Here is a 25187-nt window from a genome sequence, read left to right on the forward strand (position 1 = left end):
GATCTGCAGGATCTTCGGCGGGATTAAGGTTGACAGGGCCGAGGTCGGCCTGGCCTCTGGCCGAGGTCGGCTCGACTCTTAGCGGGGCCGAGGCCTGGCCTGCTCGGCTCTGAGTCATCTCGGTAGGGATTGGGTGGTTCCACGCTGGAGTAGGACGATCCATTTTGCCTCCCATCATTTGCCCTCCGACTTCCGATTTTGAGTTGTTCTTTAGCTCAAGCGAAGGAAGTACTGAGTTGTCGATCGTCCTGTGTTGCAGCCAAATGTTCGTGAAGGTGTATGTGCCAAGTGGGGTGCACCTCTCGTACCATTGGAGCTAATGGCTTTAAGCCAAGCTTCTCGAGCCGAGTTTGGGTGATTTAAGCTGCCACGTCATTCCAAGCGAAAGCGGTTGCAGGAGTCTTCAATGTGTTGTGCGCGTGCTCCCTTTTAAGGCATTACCTGATGGTATGCGAGGGGCCAATCATCAATGCCCCGCCCCCCAAGGCGGCCATCATGATGATCGGCCTTTAACACCATAATCCGAGAAGATCTACTAAGGGAGCTATTGGGTCTGCCATGTGGCATGATCTGGCCGCTTGGCCACTCGAGCAGGCCGATCAGAGCCGTTGAGGTAAGCTATATAAGGCCTTAGAGAGGCCCTAGGGCCCCTATTTGACCTCCATCGCTCTCACTCTTCTTCTTCCCGGCCGTCATTATCATCATCCTCAAGCTTTTCTTCAAGCATTCTTGGTGCTTTCCGACGAGTTTTGCAGCAGATTTCTCTTCTACATCTTCGGTTTTCGTCGGTCCTCTTTTTCCAGTTGTCTTCTCCGGTGAAGTCTTAGGTAGGTGTCTTCTTCCTTCTCGGTCGCTCGGAGGGTTATTCCTCTTTTCCATCTTCTTTTCCTTCGTCTTCTCCTCCTCTTTCTTTGGTTTTCTGTGAGCAAGGTGAAGTCCTTGATGTCGGATGCAATGGGCTCGCATGCAGGAGTTCCTAAGCCCAGCGCGGGTCCATCCCGAGCTCAGGCTTCTTCGGATGCAGAGGAAGTTGAGCTCAAGCTGGACCATGATCCGAGCGGGATTGGCTCGAGTTTGACCGAAGAGGAGCTGGGCCTGGTTCAGGCTCGGTTCTTCTTCCTGCGTGAGTTTACTTTTGAGCTCCCAGGGCCCAGGGCTCGGGTCACCGACCCTCCCCGAGGTTGGATCGGAGCGTATGTGGAGACGCTCCAAGCAGGGCTAAGGTTTCTCTTCATGGATTCGTGAACAAGCTTCTGGCAACTTATCGCCTTGTTCCTGCACAGCTCGCTCCAAATTCATGGAGAATGATTATCAGCTTCCTCTCTCTTTGTCTTGCTCACGATCTCCCCACCTCGGTAAACGTCTTCCAGGGTTGCTTTATGTTAAAAGCTAGCCCTGCAGACAAAAGGTGATAGTAATTCTCTTTTTGGAGAGGTCGTACACTCTTCCAAGATGCTCCTTCCTCCATTCATGGGTAGAAAGATAGATTTTTCTTCCTTACCTCCGAGCAGTCATGGGGGTTCGACCCAACCTGGGGCTTGTCGTTGACCACGGTGAACAACAAAGCCCCCAAGTTGTCATGATCCGAGCAGAAGATTCTAGACAAGTTGCTCGGGCTGGGAGGAACTACGAAGCTTCCCGACCTGCTCAGCGAGGAGGCCTTGTTAAACATCGGCCTGAGCTCGACTCGTCCCGAGGGTAAGGGCAACGTGGTCATTTTTCTTTCCTTTTCTTTTCTCCTTTCTCATACTCGATTTTCATTAAGGTTCATGCTGTCAGAAATTGCAGAAATGGTTTTCAGCAATGAGACCTTAATGGCCAAATATAACAAGAGGGCGGCTGCCTCGAGTGGAGCTCGGCCTGAGCCAAGATCGAAGAAACCAAGGGCTGCATCTCTCTCCGGTTACATGCCAGGCGAGCCCGCTCATGTCAACGCGACTGGACTTACTCAGCCGAAGAAAAAGAAGTCCCAAAGGCCCGACGCAACGAGGGCTTTACCGACCAGGGCCGAGGAGCCTTCATCACCTGAAACCAAGAAGGCCCTACCAATCGAGGCCGAGCAGCCCCTACCAACTGAAGAAGGAGCTCAAGGAGGGGCCACAATGGAACAAGCGGTCACAGCGCCTGGGGGCGGAACTCGGAGGGCCCGCAAGGTCATCCAATTGTGCAGATCGGGTCCTGAGCTGAGGAGTTGGCTTGGGGTCCCGGCTTTTTGTAGGGTCCCGACCTCTTCCGAGGCCTCGAGCTCATCACGAGCTAATCTCGCTCCCTCCGAGCCCGAGAGGACGACATTCTTACCCAAGAATCATCTATTCGAGGACGATTCGGCCCTCGAATCTGGCAACATCACTCGTGAGGTCATCCGTTGCACCCTGCTTCTGGCCAACCTGGCTCGGCAGGAGCAGATGGGGATCGGCGAGTTCGTCGATCAAGCATATTCCGTTGCTGTCTTGGTGAGTGATGCCATACTTTGGTTTTTATATTTTTTCTAAGTGCTCGACCTCGGCTAATGCTTTGTTTCTTGTGCTAGCACCTTCACGTGGTCGATATGTTGGTGACCGCCGCGTCCAACTACCAAGAACGGGCTATGTCGTATCCATCGAGAATGGAGGCCGCCAAGCGATGGAGGCAGGAGGCCAAGGAAAAGGCAATAACTGTCGAGCAGCGGCAACAAGGAGCTGAGGAGAGGGTGAAGATGGTGGAAGCTCAGATCAAGGCTGGGCTCACTCGAATTTAAGAGATGGAGTTTGAGCATGACCAAACTCATTTGGCACTCCGAACCGTAGAAGATCACATCTCCAAGCTCAAGGCTGCACTGGCCGGCCAGAAAAATGAGGCCGGAGTTCTGAGGCTGAAGGCCGAGCAGCTTGAGAGGTTGGCCGAGGAGCAGGTCCGAAAGGCCATCCAGAGCTACCGCCAGCCTGAGGAGTACTAGGACGAATTGGTGGAGGAGGCAACTGATGGCCTAATCCGGGGTTTCGAAAACTACCACGATCAAGCCCAGTGACTCTTCCCTGAGGTCGACTTCAGCGGCCTTCGTCCACTTCGGTCTGGAGTTGTCGAGGCAGTAATCGCGTCAGAAGTGAGCAAGCTCGCTGAGGCGCACGAGCTCGTCACCGAAATGGTAGACGGAGATGCTACTGAGGTCACTGCTGAGGTTGGAACTGAGGCTGCCCAAGCTGCCCGAGCTTTACCCTTTTTACTTGTTTTCTTTTTCTTTTCTTGTCATAATTGTGAGGTCGGCCACTTAGGCCTTTTTGTAGTCGACTATTTTTGTATTCTATCTGACCTCAAGGTCGGCATCTTTTAAAATCGGCCTTTGGCCTTTTAATATCAATGAAGTATACTTTTTCTGGCACTTTGTGTTTTAAAGTTTCGCTAAGTGTTTGAGCTCGTCTTGCTTTGTGTCTTTTAGGTAGAAGGTCGTCATAAGTTTTGATGCCTTTTGGCCTTGTAGATCTTTTTAGGTTTTAACTTGGGTGCTCTAATTAACGTCGAGGCGCCCTCAAATTTTTTCTGAGATCAAAGGAGCCTCTTCGGCTTGCGGTCGACGCAACAGGGCGCTCCGAGCTCGATCCGGGGCGTCGTTGCATATTCCTAAGGTCGAGGGAGCCTTTTCGGTTGGCGATCGACGCTGCAGGATGTCCCAAGCTCGGGCCAGAACGTCATTATTCCTATAGTCGAGGGAGCCTCTTTGGCTCGCAGTCAACACTACAGAGCATCCCGAGCTCGGACAGGGGCATCATTGCATGTTTCTGCAGTCGAGGGAGCCTCTTCAGCTCACAGTCGACACCACAGGAAGCCCCAAGCTCGAGTCGGGGCGTCATTATTTCTGCGGTCGAGGGAGCCTCTTCGGCTCATGGTCGATGTTACAAGGCGCCTCAAGCTTGAGTCGGGGCATCATTGCGTCGTACTTGTGGGCTCATGCCGTGGAAACAACCGAAGCGTGTCAAACCAATCAAGGCATTTCAAGGACATTTCAAAGAAGTCCTCGAGGACTGTTTTCATTAATAATACATTCTGAGATTTCTAGAATTCCATCTTCAAGGAACTAAAGTTCCGTCCAAAGATTCCAACTTGTAAACCCCAGGCTGTTGGACCCGGGCGACTCGATATGGTTCTTCCCAATTCGGGACGAGTTTTTCTTGTTCCAAAGTTCGGAAGACTTCAGTCTTCCTTAGGACGAGGTCGCCGACCTTGAATGACTTAATCTTGACTCTAGAGTTGTAGTACTACATCGTTTTTTGCTGGTACCTCGCCATTCGGATCTGAGCAGCTTCCTTACTTCCTCAAGGAGGTCCAGATTGCTCCAGAGCCACGCCGAATTAGTCGTGGCATTGAAGCCTTCAACCTGGGGCGAGGGTAATCCGACCTCAAGGGGGATGCCCGCCTCCATACCATAAGATAGGTTAAAGGGCGGCTCTCCGGTGGGAACTCGAAAGGTCATCCGATAAACCCACAAGACATTGTAAAGGTCATCTGCTCATTGCCCCTTTGCTCGGTCCAATCTGGCTTTGAGTCCTTGCAAGATGGTTCGGTTGGTCACTTTCGCTTCCCCATTGGTTTGAGGATGATCCACCGATGTGAAGCAATCGTCAATACCGAGCTCAGAGCAGAACTCCCTGAACCGAGCATTGTCGAATTGACGGCCATTATCAGATATGATAACTCGAGGGAGTCCGAACCTACAGGTTATCATTTTCTAGATGAAGCTCTACACCTTCGGTTCGATGATTTGGGTAATAGGCTCTGCTTCGATCCACTTCGTGAAGTAGTCAACGGTGACAATAAGAAATCTTCTTTGTCCTGTAGCTGGACAAAAAGGCCCCAGTATATCAATTCCCCATTGGGCAAATGGCCATGGAGAACTGATTGGCATCAATGGGACTGAAGGTCTACGTTGAACATTGGCATGGCGTTGGCACCGATCGCATCTTCGGATGAAATCCACCATGCCCTTTTGTAGTATGGGCCAATAGTATCCTTGCAACAGAATCTTATGTGCCAAGGCTCTGCTTCCTTAATGGTTCCCGCAGATTTCTTTGTGCACTTCTCACATCGCATAGTCGGCCTATGAGGGGCGGAGATATTTGAGGAGTGGCGACGTGAACGACTGGCAGTACAGCTTACCTCCATACATGAGGTACCGAATCGCTTGGTGTTCAATTCGTCGGGCTTCAAGCTTATCCGCAGGGAGGACTCCGTTTTGTTTAAGTGGATCCATCCAGCTCGGCTCGATCTCTATGCACAGGACTGGTTTAGGGTCTTCTGTACTTAGTGCCTTTAGGTACTCGAGAAAGTGGTCTTCGGGAGCTTGGCCGAACTGGACGTCGCTAGCTTTGACGCAGGTTGGCCCTCGCATTCTTCGATCTCGGAATGTGCTGAAAGTCGAGGTGATGTTCCGTACCTTTTGGAGGTATTTCATCATTGACGACTCCGGAACTTCGAAGTCCCCCGGATTTGGCTCACCCCCAGCTGGGAATCGCTGAAAACTTTCAGGCGGCAGATGTTGAGCTCTTTTGCCAACTTTAGCCCTACAATTAGCGCTTTATATTCTGCCTCATTATTGAAAATGGAGAACTCGAAGCGCAAGGCCTGCTCTGCTACTACTCTATCCGGGCTAGTGAGGATGAGGTCTGCGCCGCTGCCCTCCGAGGTCGAGGAGCCATCAACATATAGGATCCATGGCTATCTAGGAGCACCTTCTTCTTCCATGTTGAGCTCGGCTTGAGGGTCGTCCGACTAGGTGGACTCTACCAAGAAGTTGGCAAGCACTTATGCTTTGACCGCCGGCCTCGGGCGGTACTCGAGGTCAAATTCTCCGAGCTCGACTACCCACCATGCAACCCTTCTGACCCAGTTAGACCACTGCAAAACTTGCTTTATAGGTTGGTCGGTTAGCACTGCTATGGTGTGCGCCTGAAAGTAGGGTCGAAGCCTACGAGCTGAGGTAACGAGTGCGCAGACCGTCCTCTCCAACTTGGAATATCTGGTCTCCGCATCTTGCAGAATCTGGCTAGTGTAGTATATAGGCCTCTAGCATTTTTCTTCTTCTCGGACCAGTACTGAGCTCACTGCCATCGGGGAGACTGCGAGGTACAGGTAGAGAAGTTCCCTGCACTGGGGCTTTATGAGTAAAGGGAGAGAGGCGAGGTACCGCCTGAGCTCATCAAAGGCTTGCTAACACTCCTCGTACCACACGAAATCCTTCGGCTGCTTGAGGACCTTGAAGAAGGGGAGGCACCGCTCTGCCGACCTGGCGATGAATCTTCCGAGGGCTGCTACCCGACCAGCGAGCTGCTGCCCCTCCTTAATTGTCATCGATGGTGTCATTTCCTACAATGCCCGGATCTTCTCGGGGTTCACTTCACTTCAATCCTTCGTTGCGTCACCACGAAGCCGAGGAACTTTTCAGAGATAACTCCAAAAGTGCACTTTGTAGGATTAAGTTTCATTTAGTACCTCCGAAGGGTGGAAAATGCCTCATCCAGATCGGCAATATGGACTAGCATGTCGTCCATATAGACCTCCATGTTCTGCCCGATTTGATCTTTGAAAATCTTGTTGACGAGCCGCTGATAAGTTGCCTCGGCATTCTTCAATCCGAAAGGCATGACCTTATAATAATAGAGGCTTTTTTCAGTAATGAAGTATGTCTTCTCCTTGTCTTCTAGTGCCATCTGGATCTGGTTGTACCCTAAAAAAGCATCCATGAAGGTCAAGAGCTGATGTCTAGAGGTAGCGTCAACAAGCTGGTCAATCCCTAGGAGAGAGAAGCTGTCCTTTGGGCAAGCCTTGTTCAGATCGGTGTAGTCCACACACGTACGCCACTTTCCATTAGCTTTTTTTACAAAAACAACATTGGCGAGCCAATCAAAATAAATGACCTCCCTTATGAAGCCGGCCTTGAGGAGCTTGTCCACTTCTTCGGCCACTGCTTGCTGTCGATTTGTTGTGAGACTTCGCTTCTTCTGCCTGACAGGCTTGTATGTTGGGTGCACCTTAAGATGGTGGACCGTTACCTCAAGATCTATTCCAGGCATATCAGCAAGCAACCAGGCGAACATGTCCGCATTGGCCCGAAGGAACCCAATTATACAAGTTCACATATCTGCATCCAGACCAGATCCGATCTGCACAATCTACTCGGGTCAGTCATCCCTCAAGGGAATGCAGAGAAGGCATTCTCCAGGCTCACCTCGTTGTTTCCTTGGTTCATCAAGTACATCCAGCCCCTCAATGGGTAGTGCTTGAGCCGAAACCTCGGCTGGCTGCTTGCCCTTGAGTGCAGTCATATAGCATTGCTTAGCTGTTGCCCGATCTCCTTGGACTTCACCGACCCCTCGACTTGTAGGGAACCGTATGAGTAGGTGGTAGGTAGAGACCATAGCTCAGAGGGCGTTTAGCCCTGGTCGGCCAAGGATGGCGTTGTAGGTCGAGCTGACATAGACCTTGAGAAAGTTTAACTTTACAATACTTTCTCAGGGCGCACGCTAGGCCATGACAGGTAAGCTGATAACCCCCTCTATCGGTACGAAATCTCCTGTGAATCCAACTAGAGGAGCGCTCATCCTTTTGAGTTGTTCTACAGTCATTCCCATCCCTTGGAAGGCATAATAAAATAAGATATCTGCAGAGCTTCTATTATCCACTAGACCTCTTTTTACATCAAGTTTGTAATAGTAAGGGAAATAACTATAGCATCATCATGAGGGGTCTTAACACCCTTTAAATCTTCATCAAAAAATGAGATGACTTTTGAAGTGCATGGATGTCTTGAGAAAGCTCCTTCTCCTTGGCTCGACGCTTTAGGTGCCTCTACTTGCCCCCCTCCAATGGTGTTGATAATGCCGCGATAGGTCAGTTGTCGCTCTGCTCCTCAGGCAGCTCTGGGTTCTGTTCCTCGGGCTCCCTCCTGTTAGCTTGATCACGGACGAACTGACCCAACCATTCTCGACGGATGAGTGCCTCGATCTCATCATGGAGCTGGTAGCAATCCTCCGTATCATAGTCGTGATCTCTGTGGAAGCAGCAGTACTTCTTCGAGCACTTTCGTGACTCTGACGATCGCATCCTCGGTGGCGGTCGGAGATAGCCCTGCCCCTCGATCTCCATGAGAAACTCCACTCAGGTGGATGTGAGGGAAGTGTATTTTCCAAACTTCTCGAGGGGAGACCTTAGGCGAGCCGAGCTCTTAGGCCGAGGAAGACTTTTCTCGCGTCGGAGGGATCTACTCCTTGTTCGGCCGCACTCCTCATGGCGCTTTTTCTGCATCTTGGAAGGCCGTTTGGCTGCTTCCCGCCACAAGGCCATGGCTTCCTCAGCCTTGGCATACTTTCGAGCTCGGGCCAGCATCTCCACAAAGTTGGTGGAGAAGTTCTTCTCGATGGAGAAGAGAAACTTGTAGAACCGAGCACCAGTCAATGCTGACATAGCGATGGACTGGTCGAGATCGCAAACCTCCTATATAGCCGAGGTGAAGCGATCAATATAATCTTTTAAAGATTCTCCTCCTTCTGTTGATGTGGAGGAAATCTGAGGTCTGGCGCTGACGCCGGCTAGCCGCCAAATGAGTTGCAAACTGCCTGCCCAATTGCTCAAAAGATAGAATCGAGCAGGGCCTCAGCCCGAAGAACCAAAGACGAGCTGCCTTACGGAGAGTTGCCGGAAAGGCCCTGCAAAGTAGGGCGTCTGTGGCCCCTTGGAGTGTCATGAGGGCTTTGTAACTTTCCAAATGATCCAAGGGGTCGGACGAGCCATCATATGGCTCGATTTGCGGCATCTTGAACCTTCCGCCGCTTTCGGATAAGACTAAGTAACCTGATGCCGGACAACGGCATCAGAAGCGGAGAAAAACCTCTTCTGTCGCCTGCTCAAGTAGTGGTGCTGATGGGACCCCCCCAAAAAAAATCTCGAGGGGATCGGCTCGTCAGCGTTCTATCGAGAAAATGGAGACTCAGTTGTGAATTCGAGATCGGCGTCGTGCTTCAGGCCTTAGTCTCGAAGCGCCTGGATCTGTCACTCCAACTCCTCGACTTTTCTATCGAGCTCGATGATGGACGGTGCTCCTATTGCAGCTCGGCATGGGGTGGACCCCGCCTCCGATGATTGTTTCCATGCTCGGAGATTCAGACTTTGGCACAAGCTCTCTGAGTGATGGCTACGCGACAAACCTTCCTAGCTTAGGGATCGAGCTCGGCAGTGGCAACGCTCCCTTTCGTTGGCTATCGTGCGCTGCCTGGCCAGAGAATGACGTCGCGATCGCCGTCTTAAGGACTCGCGCCCGCAAGGAGGGGGTGCAGGCTTGGCTCCTGCCTACTGCAAGCCTTAAATGCCACGGTGAGCATTTGGACTTGCTGGACGAGAAGATTAAACTGCTCTTGCTGGACCTGAGAAATTTGATCCACTGGTTCCGTAGCAGGTGGGCTTGTCGGGTTACCCCCGCATGCGTTGTGATGATCGCAACGGAAAGACACGCGCGGGGTCGTTCATCTCATGAATGTCCTAGAGAACGTAGATTTCAAAAAAATTCGGAATTCTCTAATTCAGAAAAATATGAAATCTTAAGAAAAGATTAAATCTACTAATTTCAAATCTACTATTAGGAATTGTAAAGATCCTATCTTTACCTTTGAGTGGGTAGATCTTCACCGCTCTGATGATCGCTGTATTTGGTTCGCTTGAAGCTGCACAAGCGCCTGGCCTCTACAGGTATCCACGAGGTCGATTGCTTCAAGCTCCTTGATCTCATAGGGTTGCTAGCTCTCTTGCAAAGATCGCTTTTGATGACTGATTTCCTCTCTCTTTCAATCAACTCTTTAACTGCTTTGAGAGGAAGAAGAAGGAGAAAGAAGAAGGACGAAGAGGAACAAGAGCCTGCGCCTCCTTTTCTTCTTTTTTTTTCTTCTTCCACACCCCATACTTAATTCTTGCACACTCCTTATTTAATTCTTCCACACCCCTTACTTAAAAGGAATTGGAGAGAATCAAGGAGAGGCAACAGGGCCTCTCCTTGTGCCGTGTGTAAAGCCAAGAAGGGAAGGAGGAGGGGCGGACGCCCCTCCTCTTGTGGCATGGGGAACCAAAGTAGGAAAGGAGGGGGACGCCCCTCCTTCCTTTGGGCGTGTGACAAGGAGGAGGGGCGTCCGCCCTCCTTGTTTTCTCCCTTGTTTTGGCCTGCATGAAGGAAGGGATACTCCCTTCCTTTCATACTTAAATTTTCTAATCTAATTAGAAAACATGTGGTCCCTCTTGATTAATTGAATCCTAATCCAATTAGGACCCAATGTGTCCTCCTAATTGATTCATGTGAATTCTAATCCAATTAGGATCCAAATTGGACTTCATGAATTAAGTTCCTTATCTAATAAAGAGTTCTAATTAATTAGGACTTCTCATCCTTATCCAATAAAGTTTAATCCTAATTGATTAAGCCCAATTGAATCAATCAAATTGCAATCAAATTGCAAATTCTTCTTCTTTAACTCACTAACTCTTAGTGGTTTAAACCAATTATTAATCAACTTGACAATTAAGATCTATTGCGATTCTAAATCGCAATCCAACCGTCAGAACGATCAAAACCTCTAATGTGTGTGATCCCATAGATTCTATTCTGTCTGGTTGTGAGATATATTGTGATCTCCATCATAATATCATTGAAACTCCTTTCAATGGGTTGAAACAATTTCAACTCTTCTCTTCAGAGTTCAATGATCATCAAGTGAATGCCTTCGAGTCTCACAATCCACTAGTGATACCTAGCAGCAGATAGTGACAACCCAGCAGAATGAAATAGATGAACCTCTAGGTGCAGTTAGCGTATGATACAATACTTCTATCGTGGATCTCGACAAAACAGAGGTTATGGATAACTCGTCAAATCCCATCGTTTGTCATATGTCAAATTTATTTAACTCAAGTTTGAGATTAGAAAACTCTTTTTCCAAAACTACCCAAGCCAAGGTCTTTCGAACTTAGTCCCATAAATCACACAGAGTCACAACTATCTATCAAGGTCGATAGATCCCATCTAGATGCAACCCTAATCCGACAGTGAACTACTGCAGCCAATTTGCACCACAAGGATCCGTATGGATAGGGCCCATATTTATGTGCTCGTCAAACTACAGCAAACTTACTGTGATTAGCTGAGGCATCGCAGGTCTAAGTACTAGTCATACAACTGCAGCATCAAGTAAATTACTGACGAGTGGATAGACATCCAAGTGACTTCTTACTTTGGTCACGCTCAGTACCCTTATTCTCTAACAAGCACTGGCACAATCACTTCAGTATCCCCACACGGTGGACTGAAGACTCGTCCATCAAAGAAAGTGATTTGTGCACTAATATTATCGGATCGATCATCGTCCTTCGTGATGATCCATCGATCAGGAGCAGTTTAGAAATTAATTCCCTAATAATACATGTCTTAAATTCTCAACTCTTGAGAATATGTATTATCATCTTATTAATTTCTAGAACGATTCATGGACACATAATAACATGAATTAAAAAATGCCCAATTTTATTTATTAATAAAAAAATCAAGTATAAATTTATGTCCCAGAACAATTATAACATGTCTGCCAAAATTGCTTCTAGGGCATACTTCTAACAGGGCTTTGGAGCGAGTTGCGGAGAATTGATGCCCGGTGCCTCGAGGCATTAGAAGCTCTTCGACTCCTCAACCTCATGATCACGACTCAGGCTCTCCTTCTAGCGCCAGATGTTGGGGTTGAAATTTGGCCTGAGGATGACCATGCCGGAGGAATCCGAGAAGCTGCCGGCTGGGATGGAGAATGGGAGCCACCTCCTTCGCACCGATGTACCTGCACAAAGCCTTAGCCCGGGTTTTTGGTGAAAACCCTCAAATGGCTAAGTTAGAGTTGATCAGAGTTTTTGGGAAAAGTTTTTGAATAGCCTTTTTTACTTACTGAGGGCCTTTTCCTACCCCTTTTTATAGGATGAGGGTTTCGGCCGTTACCTAAAGTCTCGAGCCGAGCTATGATGAGCTGGTCATTAGCTGGAGGCAGCGTGAATCATGGAGATCAATCCCGCGGGCGGAGAATACGGGAGATATCTTTCCAGATTTGCTTGATCTGCGGGATCTTTGGCGGGATCAAAGTTGACAAGGCCGAGGTCGGCTCAGCCTTCGGCGGGTTTGAGGTCGGTCTGGCGTCTGGCCAAGGTCAGCTCAGCCTTCGGCGGGGTCCGGGGTCGGCTCAACTCTTAGCAGGGCCAAGGCCTGGCCTGCTTGGCTCTAAGTCAGCTCGGCGGGGATTGGGTGATTCCACGCTGGAGTAGGACGATCCATTTTGCCTCCCATCAAGGACTATTGATCATGATTTAACAAATGAATACTCTGCCTTCATAAGTTTGCTTTATTTGTTTCAACCAGGTTCAGATCAACTAGGACCTGATATAGCGTTTTCGTGATAGATCACAGATGATTTGGTTGCTGTGAAGAGCTATTACAGCTGTCATAATTTTGGACTTCTAATGGATGGATTTCAAAATATTTCGGAAGTTTCAGCTCCTAGTGAAGTTCAGATTTTATCTTGGATTGCAACCAAAGGCTAGTTATTGACTTGTTTTCAGAATTCATATATTCTCTAGCTCTAATTTTACTAGAAAAATTCTGCTGCCGTTCAAAGTTCAGCATCAGTTTTCTGGATGCTCTGAATCTCTACTCTCCATGCGGACCTCATGGAGAAACAGGAGAAGTAGTAAGTGAATTTGAGCTGCTTCAGAGGGTAAGATGGACTTGGTGTATCATCCCAGAGCCCTTCTTCTTCACTTCCCCTTCTTCTCCGCTTCCTCTATCTTTTCTTTCATCTTCTTGTTTTTTGTTCAAGACGCTGGAGAGCATCGTGATACTAAACAACCTTTGCTTTGATGGCAGCTGCTACTGGTGGTGGGGCAAATAGGTTCCTACCAGTGTTACCAAAATGTATGAAATTTTCAAGTTCTTATTGGTTGATTGTAAATTGGGGTACTCTTAATAATGGATTGAGGCACCAGCTAATGCATGGTATGTATTATGGCTGATACCTGACACACACTTTAAAAGGGATAGCATCAGTGTTTCCATGCAGAAGAAAAAGCAGATTCTAATCTGATCGAACAAAATCGGGATATGATTTTAGTGGCTAAATTGGTGGGGAAAAATAGGAGAATTTTCAAGCAGAAATCAGCTTCAGAGGGTGATCCTATCAAAGATGTAATGAGATATTTGGGAAAATGGGCTACTTTGACTGCTCCTGGCATATCTTTGGCTTTATCTAAAAGCAAACAAAGCTTGTTTATCAAAATTTGATAGCTGTCAACAGTAAAAATCCCCTCCGGATTGCTAGCCAAGAGAAGAAGATAATTATTTAAAGCAGCGGGGATTTCAGATACGTTGAATCCAGCTATAAGTTAACAACACAATAAGCTGAATTGTTTTTGACAAAACATAAAAGAGCGTATATTCATTTTCTGTTCATTACTCTCTCCCTCTCCATTTCCCTTTTTTTTTTTCCTTATATTCTTCGCATCTTTGATGCTATTAGGGCCCAGGGAAGGAGCCGGTCCAAACGTAGGTTTAGACAAGATTTTCTTTTCAAGTGTTTCCTGTTTTATTTAGTTTGTTTTCCACCAGAGATTACACAGGTCGTGATAGCTTGAGAAGATGAGAAGAAATAATCCCTCGTGTCGGTCGGGTTGCTTCGGTTGGAAACAAATATTAAACATCATCAAGGCGGGGAAAAGTGGAGTGGAGGGAGAGGAAGAACTCACAGATATTCGCTAACCATATCGTGAACGGAGTCAAGATCGATCACTTTGTTCAGGTCAAGCACCTGAACAACGATATCTTCGACGAAGACCACATCAGCCTTGTCTAATAGTTTGCATATCCCGCCCCCCGTCGCAGAGAACGTGGACGCCAACATTTCCACCAGAAGATCATTTTCTTGCTCTGGATCACCTCTTACCCTTTCCCCATTAGATATCATTTCAAGAGGTTCTCCATCCTTAACTTTCTTTTTCTTCTTTGGGATGCCATTGTTTTCAAATCTCATCTCAGAAGGCAGCAGTGAAGAATCACATGGCTGGAAAGTTACCCTGTTCATAACAATTATCACATAGAACTCCATAAAATAAAAAAAGACTATTTCACAGGGCAGATATCCAATGCAAACCTTGCAGATTCTAGGCCTTCACTGATGGCATTGATCTTCCTTTTCTTTTCCTCATCAACTGCCGCAGCACCTGTTTCAGCATTCCCTTCTGCAGGCTTAGAATTCCCATCTTCCTCTTCGCTTTCCAGTAATCCATGGATTGTTGAATCACCTAATTTACTGTTCCCATCAGCAGTCTTAGCAGAAATTTTCTTTCTTCGGAAAAAAGATATCGGGAAGCCATCTTTCTCTTCATTTTCCAATTCCATGGAGCTCTTAGACTTGACAACAGGCTGGCATCGAAAATCATCATCACCATCATCAATAAATTCAGATTCATACTTATCGTAGCTGCTTGAATCCTCTTCACCGATGTCCTCCCCATATGAATCACTAATAGAGTCAACCGAGCAAATTGTCAGAAAGTGAGTAGCTTTTGAAAAATAGAGTTCAAAAAAATTGGGCTTTAAAGAAAAAATGAACCCAAATCAGATCAAGAAAGTAACCTTTCATCCCCACCCATGAGAATCTTAGGACGAAGAAAGTAACCAGAGAGGTGCACACTTCTTTCCCCAAGAACTGAGAAGATGACCTTGCCATCCTCCTCGAACTCGAGCTCCAAATGGCATGTCTCAACCACATTAGGAATCAAGCTGCACAGTAAGATGGGGCTTCTATTGCCGACAATGCATTGCAGCACGCTCTTCGTCACCGCACTGCCACTCCCCAATGTTGCCTGCATGAACCACCATTTACATGTTCCATTATAAGAAACAAAGTCAAGAAACAACACTCAAGCAGAAAGTGGGAACTATGATCAAAACAAAAATTCTTAAAGCAGGAAAGAAGCGACTTTATGGGCATTTGTTAAAGCATTTATAGACATGAATAAATAATTATGGAGAAATTAAAGATGAATAACTTTAAAATGTGGCTCTGCTGATAACACAATTATGTGGATTACTTGCTGTTGCTGGTGGTCCAAACCGAGAACGATTGGCATAGCGGTGTGAACGGGGTTCCCTTTCAGTTGCTTTGGTTGCGCTCCGCCTTCCGCTGTGAAACCTGCAAACAAGCCTCGCACCACCACCGGGGTAGTGGGGGCCCTCCGACGATCAAGTCAGAGGAGATCGAAGGAGAAGGAGAAGGAGAAGGTAGCAGGTGAGTTGATACTCTGGAAGATATATCTTACCCTCCCCCTTCCCCCCCAGCCTCATATATATCAGGCTGGGGGGTTTTTCCGGGGATTCGTCATCGTGTGGCACGATGGGGCTGCCACTGACATGGCCGTTACAGGGCGTCGTGGGGCAGCGCTGGGTACAGCCATGGCAGGGCATAGTGGAGCTCCGCTTTGTACGGCTGTTACAGGGGATCGTGGGGCAGCGCCGGATACGGCCGTTGCAGGGAGTAGTGGAGCAGGGGGCCGCGGCGTGCCTCAGAGGAACAGTCTGTCGTTGTCGAGAGATTGTCGACTCGGGGTCGGATTGCTGGATCAAGGGGCAGCCGACTCGGGGTCGGGCTGCGGAGCCGAAGATATCCGACCCGAGGTCGGATTGCTGGATCAAGGGGCAGCTGACTCGGGGTCGGGCTGCGGAGCCGAAGATATCCGACCCGAGGTCGGATTGCTGGATCAAGGGGCAGCCGTAGTCTTCCTGGGCGCGCGCGCCGGTCACGTGGGGCATGGTGGCTAAGTTCTCCCGTAACAGTAGCCCCCCACTCCCGAGCCTGGAACCAGAAGGGGAACGGGTGAAGGGAGTGATGCTTCGAGATTGCCGCCATCCCTCGGAAAGGCGCGCGCGCTCCGAGCTTCCCGCCTTCTTTATGGCGTATGGCAGTTGTCGCTGATCTGGCGGTCTGCGGATTTCGGCGGACATCCTTCCTTAATGGCGTCGATTCGCCTTTGGGGCGCGAACAAACTTTCGGCAGCCAGGCGTCCTCTGGCGTCACCGAGGCGTCACCCGCCTTTCCACCTATTTAACCGGGGGGCCCTCCCCCGGCCGCCTTTCTCTTCACAGGCATCTTCAAGTTTCTCCCTTGTGCCGCTGCCGTTGCCGCCGAACTGTTCGTTCGCTCCTCCTTTGACGCTCTCGGAGCCGTTCTTCCTTCCTTTCCGGTGAGTTGCCCCACTGTAACAACCCAGGATCTCACCCAAAAGGGCTAGTCGGAAAGTATTATTTGGGTTCCTTGATCCTGTATAAGTACCCAAGATCTACCCAGCGAATAACCGATGTGGGACTAAACACACGCCCGCACGGGTCCTCACATACTCCCCCCGTTCAAGTCCTGACGTCCTCATCAGGCTAAGGGTTCATATCTATTCAAATCTAATCACAAACACCACGATTGGCCCGTGGTCAGCCCCAATAGATCCGTGCTGCAGTGTCCCCTAGTCCACATAGGTTATGAGCCGGGTCCGCTCTGATACCATTTGTAACAACCCAGGATCTCACCCAAAAGGGCTAGTCGGAAAGTATTATTTGGGTTCCTTGATCCTGTATAAGTACCCAAGATCTACCCAGCGAATAACCGATGTGGGACTAAACACAAACCCGCACGGGTCCTCACACCCACTCTTCAATTTAGGGCTCTCCGTACTTTCTCCTTTCGTGTTAGTGTACTCCAGTCGTTCCGGTGCCTTCCCCCCTCTTGACCCCGTCCTGACCGTAGGTTCACTGGCCATTAGGGATGGACGAAGTAAGGGCGGACCGCATTCAGTCGGAGCTGGTCCCTGAAGACCTAGATAGGTTCGTGGCCCGGTACCACCTTCCCGAAGCCTGCAACATTACGCTCCCGGGGCCTGAGGAGAGGATGTCCCATCCTCCTCCAGGGAAGGTCGCCATCAATGAGGACATCCTTCGGGCTGGGTTCCGCTTTCCCCCCTCGGACTTAGTCGTGCAGGTGCTTCGGGGTTTAAGAGTGGCGCCGACGCAACTGGTGCCGAACTCATGGCGTATCCTGACGGCCTTCCAGGTTCTCTGCCGCATGCATGAGGTTCCCGCCACCCTGAATGTCTTTTGGGAATGCTACGGCCTGAACGGCCACCCCCGGGACAGAGGGTGGTGGTGCTTCGGGGCGCGGCGAGGGTGCGGCCTCGTCAAGGATGCTCCTTCCTCCATTCACGGCTGGAAGGAGCGTTTCTTTTTCATTGACGTAGATCCCTCTTGGGGAATCGGGACAACCTGGGAGACGCCGATGAAGTCCCCGATCGGCTTATCGAGGTTGTCGAGGGAGGAGTCCGATGGCGTTGCCGTCTTGAGGGGGCTGGTTGCCGAGGGCCGGCTTCCCCCGGTGGCCCGCCTTATTTCCGAGGATGCCTTGGTGAACGTCGGTCTGAGCTCGGTCCCCGCCGACCGTGAGACCGCCACCACTTCTTTTTTAGCTCTTTTCTCCTCTTTCGTTTCTTCTTTCCATCAGTTTCTCAGTCTCCGACCATCTCGTCCTTTTTACAGAAATCGACGACGTCATGCGGTCGGACAAGGCGATGGCTGTCAGTAGGGCGTCCCTACTGGAAGCGGTCCGGAGGAAGAAACGGACTCCTCCGAGCGGGGTCCCACCGGCGAAGAAGTCCCGCCAGCAGGCGACTCCGACGCCGACAGACGGGTCCGGACCCACCGATCAGGGGGGCGCCGCGGGCTCGGACCGACAGTTGACGCCGTATCAGCCCTCCGGTGATGAGACTACCGCTTTTCCGGAGGCGTCACCCGGGCGCGCCCGAGACGGCCGGGTCGGACGCAATCGGTCCCCAGCCCAGCCTTTGACTCGGTCGGCTTCGGATGATACGAGAAGGAGCGCGCCGAGGCCCCGGCCGAGCGGGACCCTGTCGATTTCTGGAGCGGCCCCCGCCCCGAGCACGGTCAGCATGACTCTCCCCAAGCAATGGGTAAGGGTAAGGCCGCAGAACCACCGTCCGGCTCCGGGGCGAAGTCGGGGTCAGCCTTCACTTTCGCCGGCGCCCGAAACCTCATCGAGACGGTGCTGCTGGAGAGTGACCGTAGGCGGGTCCGGCAGATGGGGATCCCTGACGTCGGAGCTGCCAGCTGCGTCTGTCTCATGTCGGTGAGTGTTCTTCTGGCCGCTTTCGTCATTTATAGGCTCTATTGATCCCCGCCTGACACCCTCATTTTTCCTATCTCTTAGCTCGCCCAGTACATGATCCGTCTGGAGGAAAGCCACGAGGAACAGGCGAGGCTTCTGGCGAGGGCCGAGAGCCGACTGAAAGCTGTAGAGGAGGGAGGCCAGGCTGCGGCAGGGAGGACGACCAGGGACCTCGAGACGAGGCTCCAGGTGGCCGAAGAGCGGGTACTCGGCTTCGCCGCCCTCGAGAGGCAACTGTTGGAGACTCAGGAGCAACTCAAGGTTGCCTCGGGTCTCGAAGGCGAGATTAGGGAGGCGGAGGAGCGGGCCAAAGAGCAGTCTCGGAAGGCTGCCGACTTCCGGGAGAGGTGGGGGAAGGCTGCCGACTTCCGGAAGAGGTGGGGGAAGGCCCAGCAGTCAGCCGACAACGCCCGCAACCGAGCCCGATCTCTTGAAGCCAAGCTGGCCGAATTGGAATCGGCCTTGGAGGAGTCCCGCGCGAGCAACCAGGAGCTTCATTCGCGCCTGGAGGAGGCTGAGGCTACTCGCGTTGCTGCCGAGGCGAAGCACATGGAGGCTCGGGCCGATCTGCTGAGGGTCTCCTCCGAGGCGGACGACCGGATTGTGGCGAAGGTCATGGAGGCAAAAGCTCAGATTACGGAGCGAGCGGAGGCGGCGCTGGCCGAGAAGAGCGTGGAAATCGGGCGTCAGGCGGTACAGGCCTATCGTCAGTCCGCCGAGTTCATCCGTGACATGTCGGACGCGGGGTCCGACTCCTTTGTCTTAGGCTTCGATGAAGGCCTGGCGAGGGTGTCCGCTAGATACCCCGAAATTGACCTGAGTGGGGTCTCCCTCCTCGACTCCCCTTCGATGCCATTGCCTGCTGATTCTCCAACTGTTTCCCTACCCCTTGCGGGTGTGCTTGCCGTTCCCGACCCAGGGGTTCCTCCAAGCTGACCCTCTGTATTTTTCTTTGTTCTTTTCTTTGTATGTTGGCGTTTTGCCATGTTGTATGGGTCTCGGCCCTGGTGCAACGAAAGTTAATGCAAACAGAGTGTTTCCTCATTTCACTTTCATTCTTCCTCTTTTTAACTCTCGGTAGCGCCTCGCCGACTCCTGACTCTTGAAGTTCCTCCGGCGCTAGGCCAGGCATCCGAGGGTTAGGCCTCAGAAAATTCATCCGGCGCTAGGCCAGGCATCCGAGGGTTAGGCCTCAGGAAATTCTTCCGGCGCTAGGCCAGGCATCCGAGGGTTAGGCCTCAGGAAATTCATCCGGCGCTAGGCCAGGCATCCGAGGGTTAGGCCTCAGGAAATTCTTCCGGCGCTAGGCCAGGCATCCGAGGGTTAGGCCTCAGGAAATTCTTCCGGCGCTAGGCCAGGCATCCGAGGGTTAGGCCTCAGGAAATTCTTCCGGCGCTAGGCCAGGCATCCGAGGGTTAGGCCTCAGAAAATTCTTCCGGCGCTAGGCCAGGCATCCGAGGACTGAGCCTTGGGGAATTCCGCTCGTTGGTTGGCCAAGGCTGGCGCAAGCCGAGGCGACCGGTCGGGGCTTCAGGCTAGTCTGCTCCCGGGATGATCATCGGGTTAGCCTGGCATCCGAGGGCCGTGCCTCGGGGAATTCCGCTCGTTGGTCGGCCAAGGCTGGCGCAAGCCGAGGCGACCGGTCGGGGCTTCAGGCTAGTCTGCTCCCGGGATGATCATCAGGTTAGCCTGGCATCCGAGGGCCGAGCCTCGGGGAATTCCGCTCGTTGGTCGGCCAAGGCTGGCGCAAGCCGAGGCGACCGGTCGGGGCTTCAGGCTAGTCTGCTCCCGGGATGATCATCGGGTTAGCCTGGCATCCGAGGGCCGAGCCTCGGGAAATTCCGCTCGTTGGTCGGCCAAGGCTGGCGCAAGCCGAGGCGACCGGTCGGGGCTTCAGGCTAGTCTGCTCCCGGGATGATCATCGGGTTAGCCTGGCATCCGAGGGCCGAGCCTCGGGAAATTCCGCTCGTTGGTCGGCCAAGGCTGGCGCAAGCCGAGGCGACCGGTCGGGGCTTCAGGCTAGTCTGCTCCCGGGATGATCATCGGGTTAGCCTGGCATCCGAGGGCCGAGCCTCGGGGAATTTCGCTCGTTGGTCGGCCAAGGCTGGCGCAAGCTGAGGCGACCGGTCGGGGCTTCAGGCTAGTCTGCTCCCGGGATGATCATCGGGTTAGCCTGGCATCCGAGGGCCGAGCCTCGGGGAATTCCGCTCGTTGGTCGGCCAAGGCTGGCGCAAGCTGAGGCGACCGGTCGGGGCTTCAGGCTAGTCTGCTCCCGGGATGATCATCGGGTTAGCCTGGCATCCGAGGGCCAAGCCTCGGAAAATTCCGCTCGTTGGTCGGCCAAGGCTGGCGCAAGCCGAGGCGACCGGTCGGGGCTTCAGGCTAGTCTGCTCCCGGGATGATCGGGTTAGCCTGGCATCCGAGGGCCGAGCCTCGGGAAATTCCGCTCGTTGGTCGGCCAAGGCTGGCGCAAGCCGAGGCGACCGGTCGGGGCTTCAGGCTAGTCTGCTCCCGGGATGATCATCGGGTTAGCCTGGCATCCGAGGGCCGAGCCTCGGAAAATTCCGCTCGTTGGTCGGCCAAGGCTGGCGCAAGCCGAGGCGACCGGTCGGGGCTTCAGGCTAGTCTGCTCCCGGGATGATCATCGGGTTAGCCTGGCATCCGAGGGCCGAGCCTCGGGAAATTCCGCTCGTTGGCCATGCGCCTGTCGCTTGCCGCTCGACGGAATTTCTCCGTAGCCAGCTACGATCGTGTTTCTCCTCTTCTCCAAGCGTCGCCTGGGGAACACCAGAAGGGTATTAAATGCTAATTGAGGCGTTACCTAGAAAATCGGATCGCCAGTTGCTGCTTGCAAGGAGTGTCAGTTAAGCGGCCGTGATACGCGCGTTCTTCGAGGCGGATGCGGCCTGGGCGCGAGCGGAGATACGTGGGTCGTGGGATACACACCGCCCGGAGTGTCCTGCATGAGGAATGCAATTAAGGAGAACGACGCTTAGGAGATCGTGGGAGGATACGCCTCGAGAGCTGGAACGGCTCCGGATTCGGTGCGCCCGTCTTTATTGGAGCCACCCGCATCGGAACGACCGGGGGGCCACAGTTTGGCTATAAATATAAGTGCAGGCGCGGTGGAGCCTGCCAAGCCGGAGCTATTCAGGTTGCCATGGATCGTGGACCTTCTCTCCGGCGTGTGGCTGGGAAACCCCCGCCGGAGGAACGGGAGGCGCGCCCCTCGCGACTTCCGCCAACTAGCCGTTTCATCTGGGATCAACAAGGAGGTTCTCCCCGGCGGAACTCCGCTCTAGGCGTTTCATCCGGGATCACATCCCCCCTCCTTTCAGCCCCGCCTCCCGATTGAGCTCTGCGCCAGACGCTTCATCCGGGATCGTGCCTCCTCGCGCTCTTCTCCCTTGTATTCCTTCCCTCCCCTTCTCCTGGGGAGGACCGGAATATCCCTTGGAGGTGGCGTTCCTCTGGAGGTAGCGGGAACTCCCCCTTCGTCCACTTCTTCTTCGTCCGCGCCGGCTCTTTGTCTTTTGCGTGAGGCGTTGATGGCGCCTCCGGGGAGAAGCACCCACGCCCGGTGGGATTGCAGCTGCTTCGGATGGAGGGTTCGGGATCCCAGATCTTCGGCTCCACGGAGTCTCCACCTCTTCCTTGTTTTCTTTATTCCCCAATTCCCCTCTGGGAATTCTTTGTAATCACACGAACACACCGTTGTAACCAGAAATTATTGAAATGAAAAGAATTGTACATTTTTCGAACTGTCTTTCTGGCTTTGTCGTTCTACTGGTGATACACCCGCAGGTTAGCGGAATTCCAGCTTCTCGGAATTTCTCGACCATCTAGGGCCTCCAACTGGTAGGAGCCAGGTCGGTTTACCCAGCGAACCCTATACGGGCCTTCCCAATTTGGCGCCAGCTTCCCACCTTCCGCGGGTTGAGATGCTTTGGCTTGCCTTAGCACCAGATCTCCGATTCTGAAAAGTTTTGGTCGGACCTTGGAGTTATAATATCGGGCCACCCTCCGCTGATACATCGCCATCCGAACCTGTGCCATTTCTCTTGCTTCTTCCAAGAGGTCCAGGTTCCCTCGGAGTTGCTCCGAATTGGCCTCGGGTCGGTGCGCGGCCATCCGGGGCGAGGGGAGTCCGAGCTCCACGGGAACAACCGCTTCCGTGCCATAGGTTAGGCTGAAAGGCGTCTCCCCGGTAGGGGTCCGATGCGTGGTCCGATACGCCCAAAGGACATTCTCGAGTTCTTCGACCCAAGCTTGCCCCGTCCGACCGATTCGCGCCTTAATTCCTTGGAGGATTGTCCGATTTGTGACCTCGGCCTCACCGTTGGTTTGGGGATGCGACACAGATGTGAACCGATGCTCGATTCCGAACTCCTCGCAGAAGTCACGGAAATGCTTGTTGTCGAACTGTCGACCATTATCCGAGATGAGGACCCGAGGTACCCCAAATCGGACAATGATGTTTTTCTTCACGAACTTCCGGACTTGCGCCTCCGTGATAGTGGCCAGCGGCTCTACTTCCACCCACTTGGTGAAGTAGTCGATTGCAACAATCAAAAATTTCCGCTGGGCTGAAGCGACGGGGAATGGTCCGAGGATATCCATTCCCCACTGTGCGAAGGGCCAGGGCGCGGTGATTGGTGCCAAGGGGACAGAAGGGACTCTCTGGACGTTGGCGTGGCACTGGCAGGCGTCGCATTTCCGTACGTGATCCTTCGAGTCCTCCAACAAGGTAGGCCAATAATAGCCTTGCCTCATGATCTTGTGCGCTAAGGACCTAGCCCCCAAGTGCGATCCGCAGACGCCCTCATGGACTTCGCCGAGGACGTAGGCCGCCTCCGAGGGGCGGAGGCACCTTAAGAGGGGGGCGGTGAATGAGGTCCGATACAGCCTCCCTTCATAGAGTACGTAGTGGGCGGACTTCTTGACAAGTCGCCGAGCTTGATCTTCGTCTTCAGGGAGGATCCCTTCGGCGAGGTAGGCGACGAGCGGGTCCATCCAAGACGGCTCCGGATCAATCGCCATCACCGCTCCAGCCTCGTCGATGCTTGGGGCATCCAGGGTCTCTAGGTAGATTGCCCTCGACAAGTTGTGCGCCTCTGTGCCCACCAAGCGGGACAACCTGTCGGCCCTGGCATTTTCGCTTCTGGGGACCTGCTGGATGTCGACACTGCCGAGGTCGGGAATGAGTGCTTGCACCTTCCGGACGTAGTTCTGCATGGTCGGGCTCCGGGCCTCGAACTCCCCACGAACCTGCCCGACCACCAGCTGGGAGTCGGTGAAGACCTTCAAACGCCGAATGCCGAGCTCCCTGGTGAGTTTGAGTCCCGTGACTAGGGCCTCGTACTCCGCCTCGTTGTTGGTCACTGGAAATCCAAACCTCAAGGCATACTCGGCTATCACTCCATCAGGACTGGTAAGGACCAGCCCGGCCCCTCCACCCTCGGGGTTCGACGACCCATCGATGTGAAGCGTCCAGATCGGGAGGTCAAGGCTGGGCGTTTCCGGCGGTCTAGGTTCCGCCTCCTGCACCGTGCACTCAGCGAGGAAGTCCGCGAGCACCTGGGCCTTGATGGCGGGTCGGGGCTGGTAGCGGATGTCGAACTCACCGAGTTCTACTGCCCACTTCACCAGTCGTCCCGCATTCTCGGGGTTGCTGAGGATCTGCCGTAGTGGTTGATCGGTTAAGAGGGTGACCGAATGAGCCTGGAAATAGGGGCGAAGCCTCCTGGTCGCGGTCAGCAGCGCGAAGGCGATCTTTTCAGCCTTCGTGTACCGCGTCTCGGCATCCCGTAGGACCCGGCTGATGTAGTACACAGGCTTCTGGAGCTTTGCCTCTTCCCGAACCAGCACCGCACTGACCGCGGTTGGGGAGACCGCCAGATAGAGGTAGAGCATCTCCCCTTCTTGCGGCTTGGACAGTAGGGGAGGAGACGCCAGGTATTCCTTGAGCTGGTCGAATGCTGCTTGACATTCGGCCGTCCAGAGGAAGTCTTTCGGGCGTTTTAACACCTTGAAGAATGGTTGGCAGCGTTCGGCCGATTTTGCCACAAATCGTCCAAGCGCGGCGACCCTTCCAGCGAGCTCCTGAACCTCCTTTACTTTGGTCGGAGGGGACATACCTTGGATGGCCTTGATTTTGTCCGGGTTGGCTTCGATACCCCGCTGGTTGACAATGAAACCGAGGAACCTCCCGGCCGAAGCGCCGAAGGCGCACTTCGCTGGGTTCAGCTTCATGCGAAACTTCCGCAAGGTGGTGAAAGTCTCCTCCAAATCCACGATGTGCTGGTCTGCACGGCGGCTCTTCACCAGCATATCGTCCACGTACACCTCCATGTTTCGGCCGATTTGCTCTTTGAAGATTTTGTTGACGAGGCGCTGGTAAGTGGCGCCAGCATTCTTCAGACCGAAGGGCATTACCTTGTAGCAGTACAGCCCCCGGTCTGTTATAAAGGCAGTTTTCTCCTCGTCCTGTGGGGCCATCATTATCTGGTTGTAACCGGAGAAGGCGTCCATGAAAGACAGCAGCTGATATCCGGAAGTCGCGTCGACCAGTTGGTCTATTCGCGGAAGCGGAAAGCTATCCTTAGGGCACGCCTTGTTCAGGTCGGTATAGTCGACGCACATCCTCCACTTCCCGCTCGCCTTCCGGACAAGTACAATATTTGCCAGCCACTCGGGGTAGCTTACCTCCCTTATGAATCCTGCCTCCAAGAGCTTGTCTACCTCCTGGTCGACCATCCCGGATCCGATCCGGGGCACAGTGTCTCTTCTTCTGCTTTATTGGTCGGTGGGTCGGGTCGACGTTGAGGGCGTGAGAAATGACCTCCGGATCGATCCCAGGTACATCGGCCGCCGACCAAGCAAATACGTCGGCATTGGCTCGGAGGAATTCCACCAACCGGGCCCGAG

At 52.7% G+C, this 25187-nt stretch overlaps 1 protein-coding gene across 1 annotated transcript in view; it reads right to left on the bottom strand.

The window, feature by feature from the left end:
- LOC120103881 (replication protein A 70 kDa DNA-binding subunit B-like) overlaps window positions 1-25187 on the bottom strand; it is a 39128-nt gene that overhangs the window by 9125 nt on the left and 4816 nt on the right. Inside the window, exons 3-5 of the mRNA XM_008806691.4 lie at window positions 14672-14901; window positions 14187-14558; window positions 13783-14109 (exon numbers count right to left, since the gene is read on the bottom strand). Of these exons, the coding sequence (XP_008804913.2) occupies window positions 13783-14109; window positions 14187-14558; window positions 14672-14901 (929 nt within the window). The remainder of the gene's footprint in view (window positions 1-13782; window positions 14110-14186; window positions 14559-14671; window positions 14902-25187) is intronic.

Source organism: Phoenix dactylifera, unplaced genomic scaffold (assembly GCF_009389715.1).
Source record: "Phoenix dactylifera cultivar Barhee BC4 unplaced genomic scaffold, palm_55x_up_171113_PBpolish2nd_filt_p 000348F, whole genome shotgun sequence".
Taxonomy (NCBI): domain Eukaryota; kingdom Viridiplantae; phylum Streptophyta; class Magnoliopsida; order Arecales; family Arecaceae; genus Phoenix; species Phoenix dactylifera.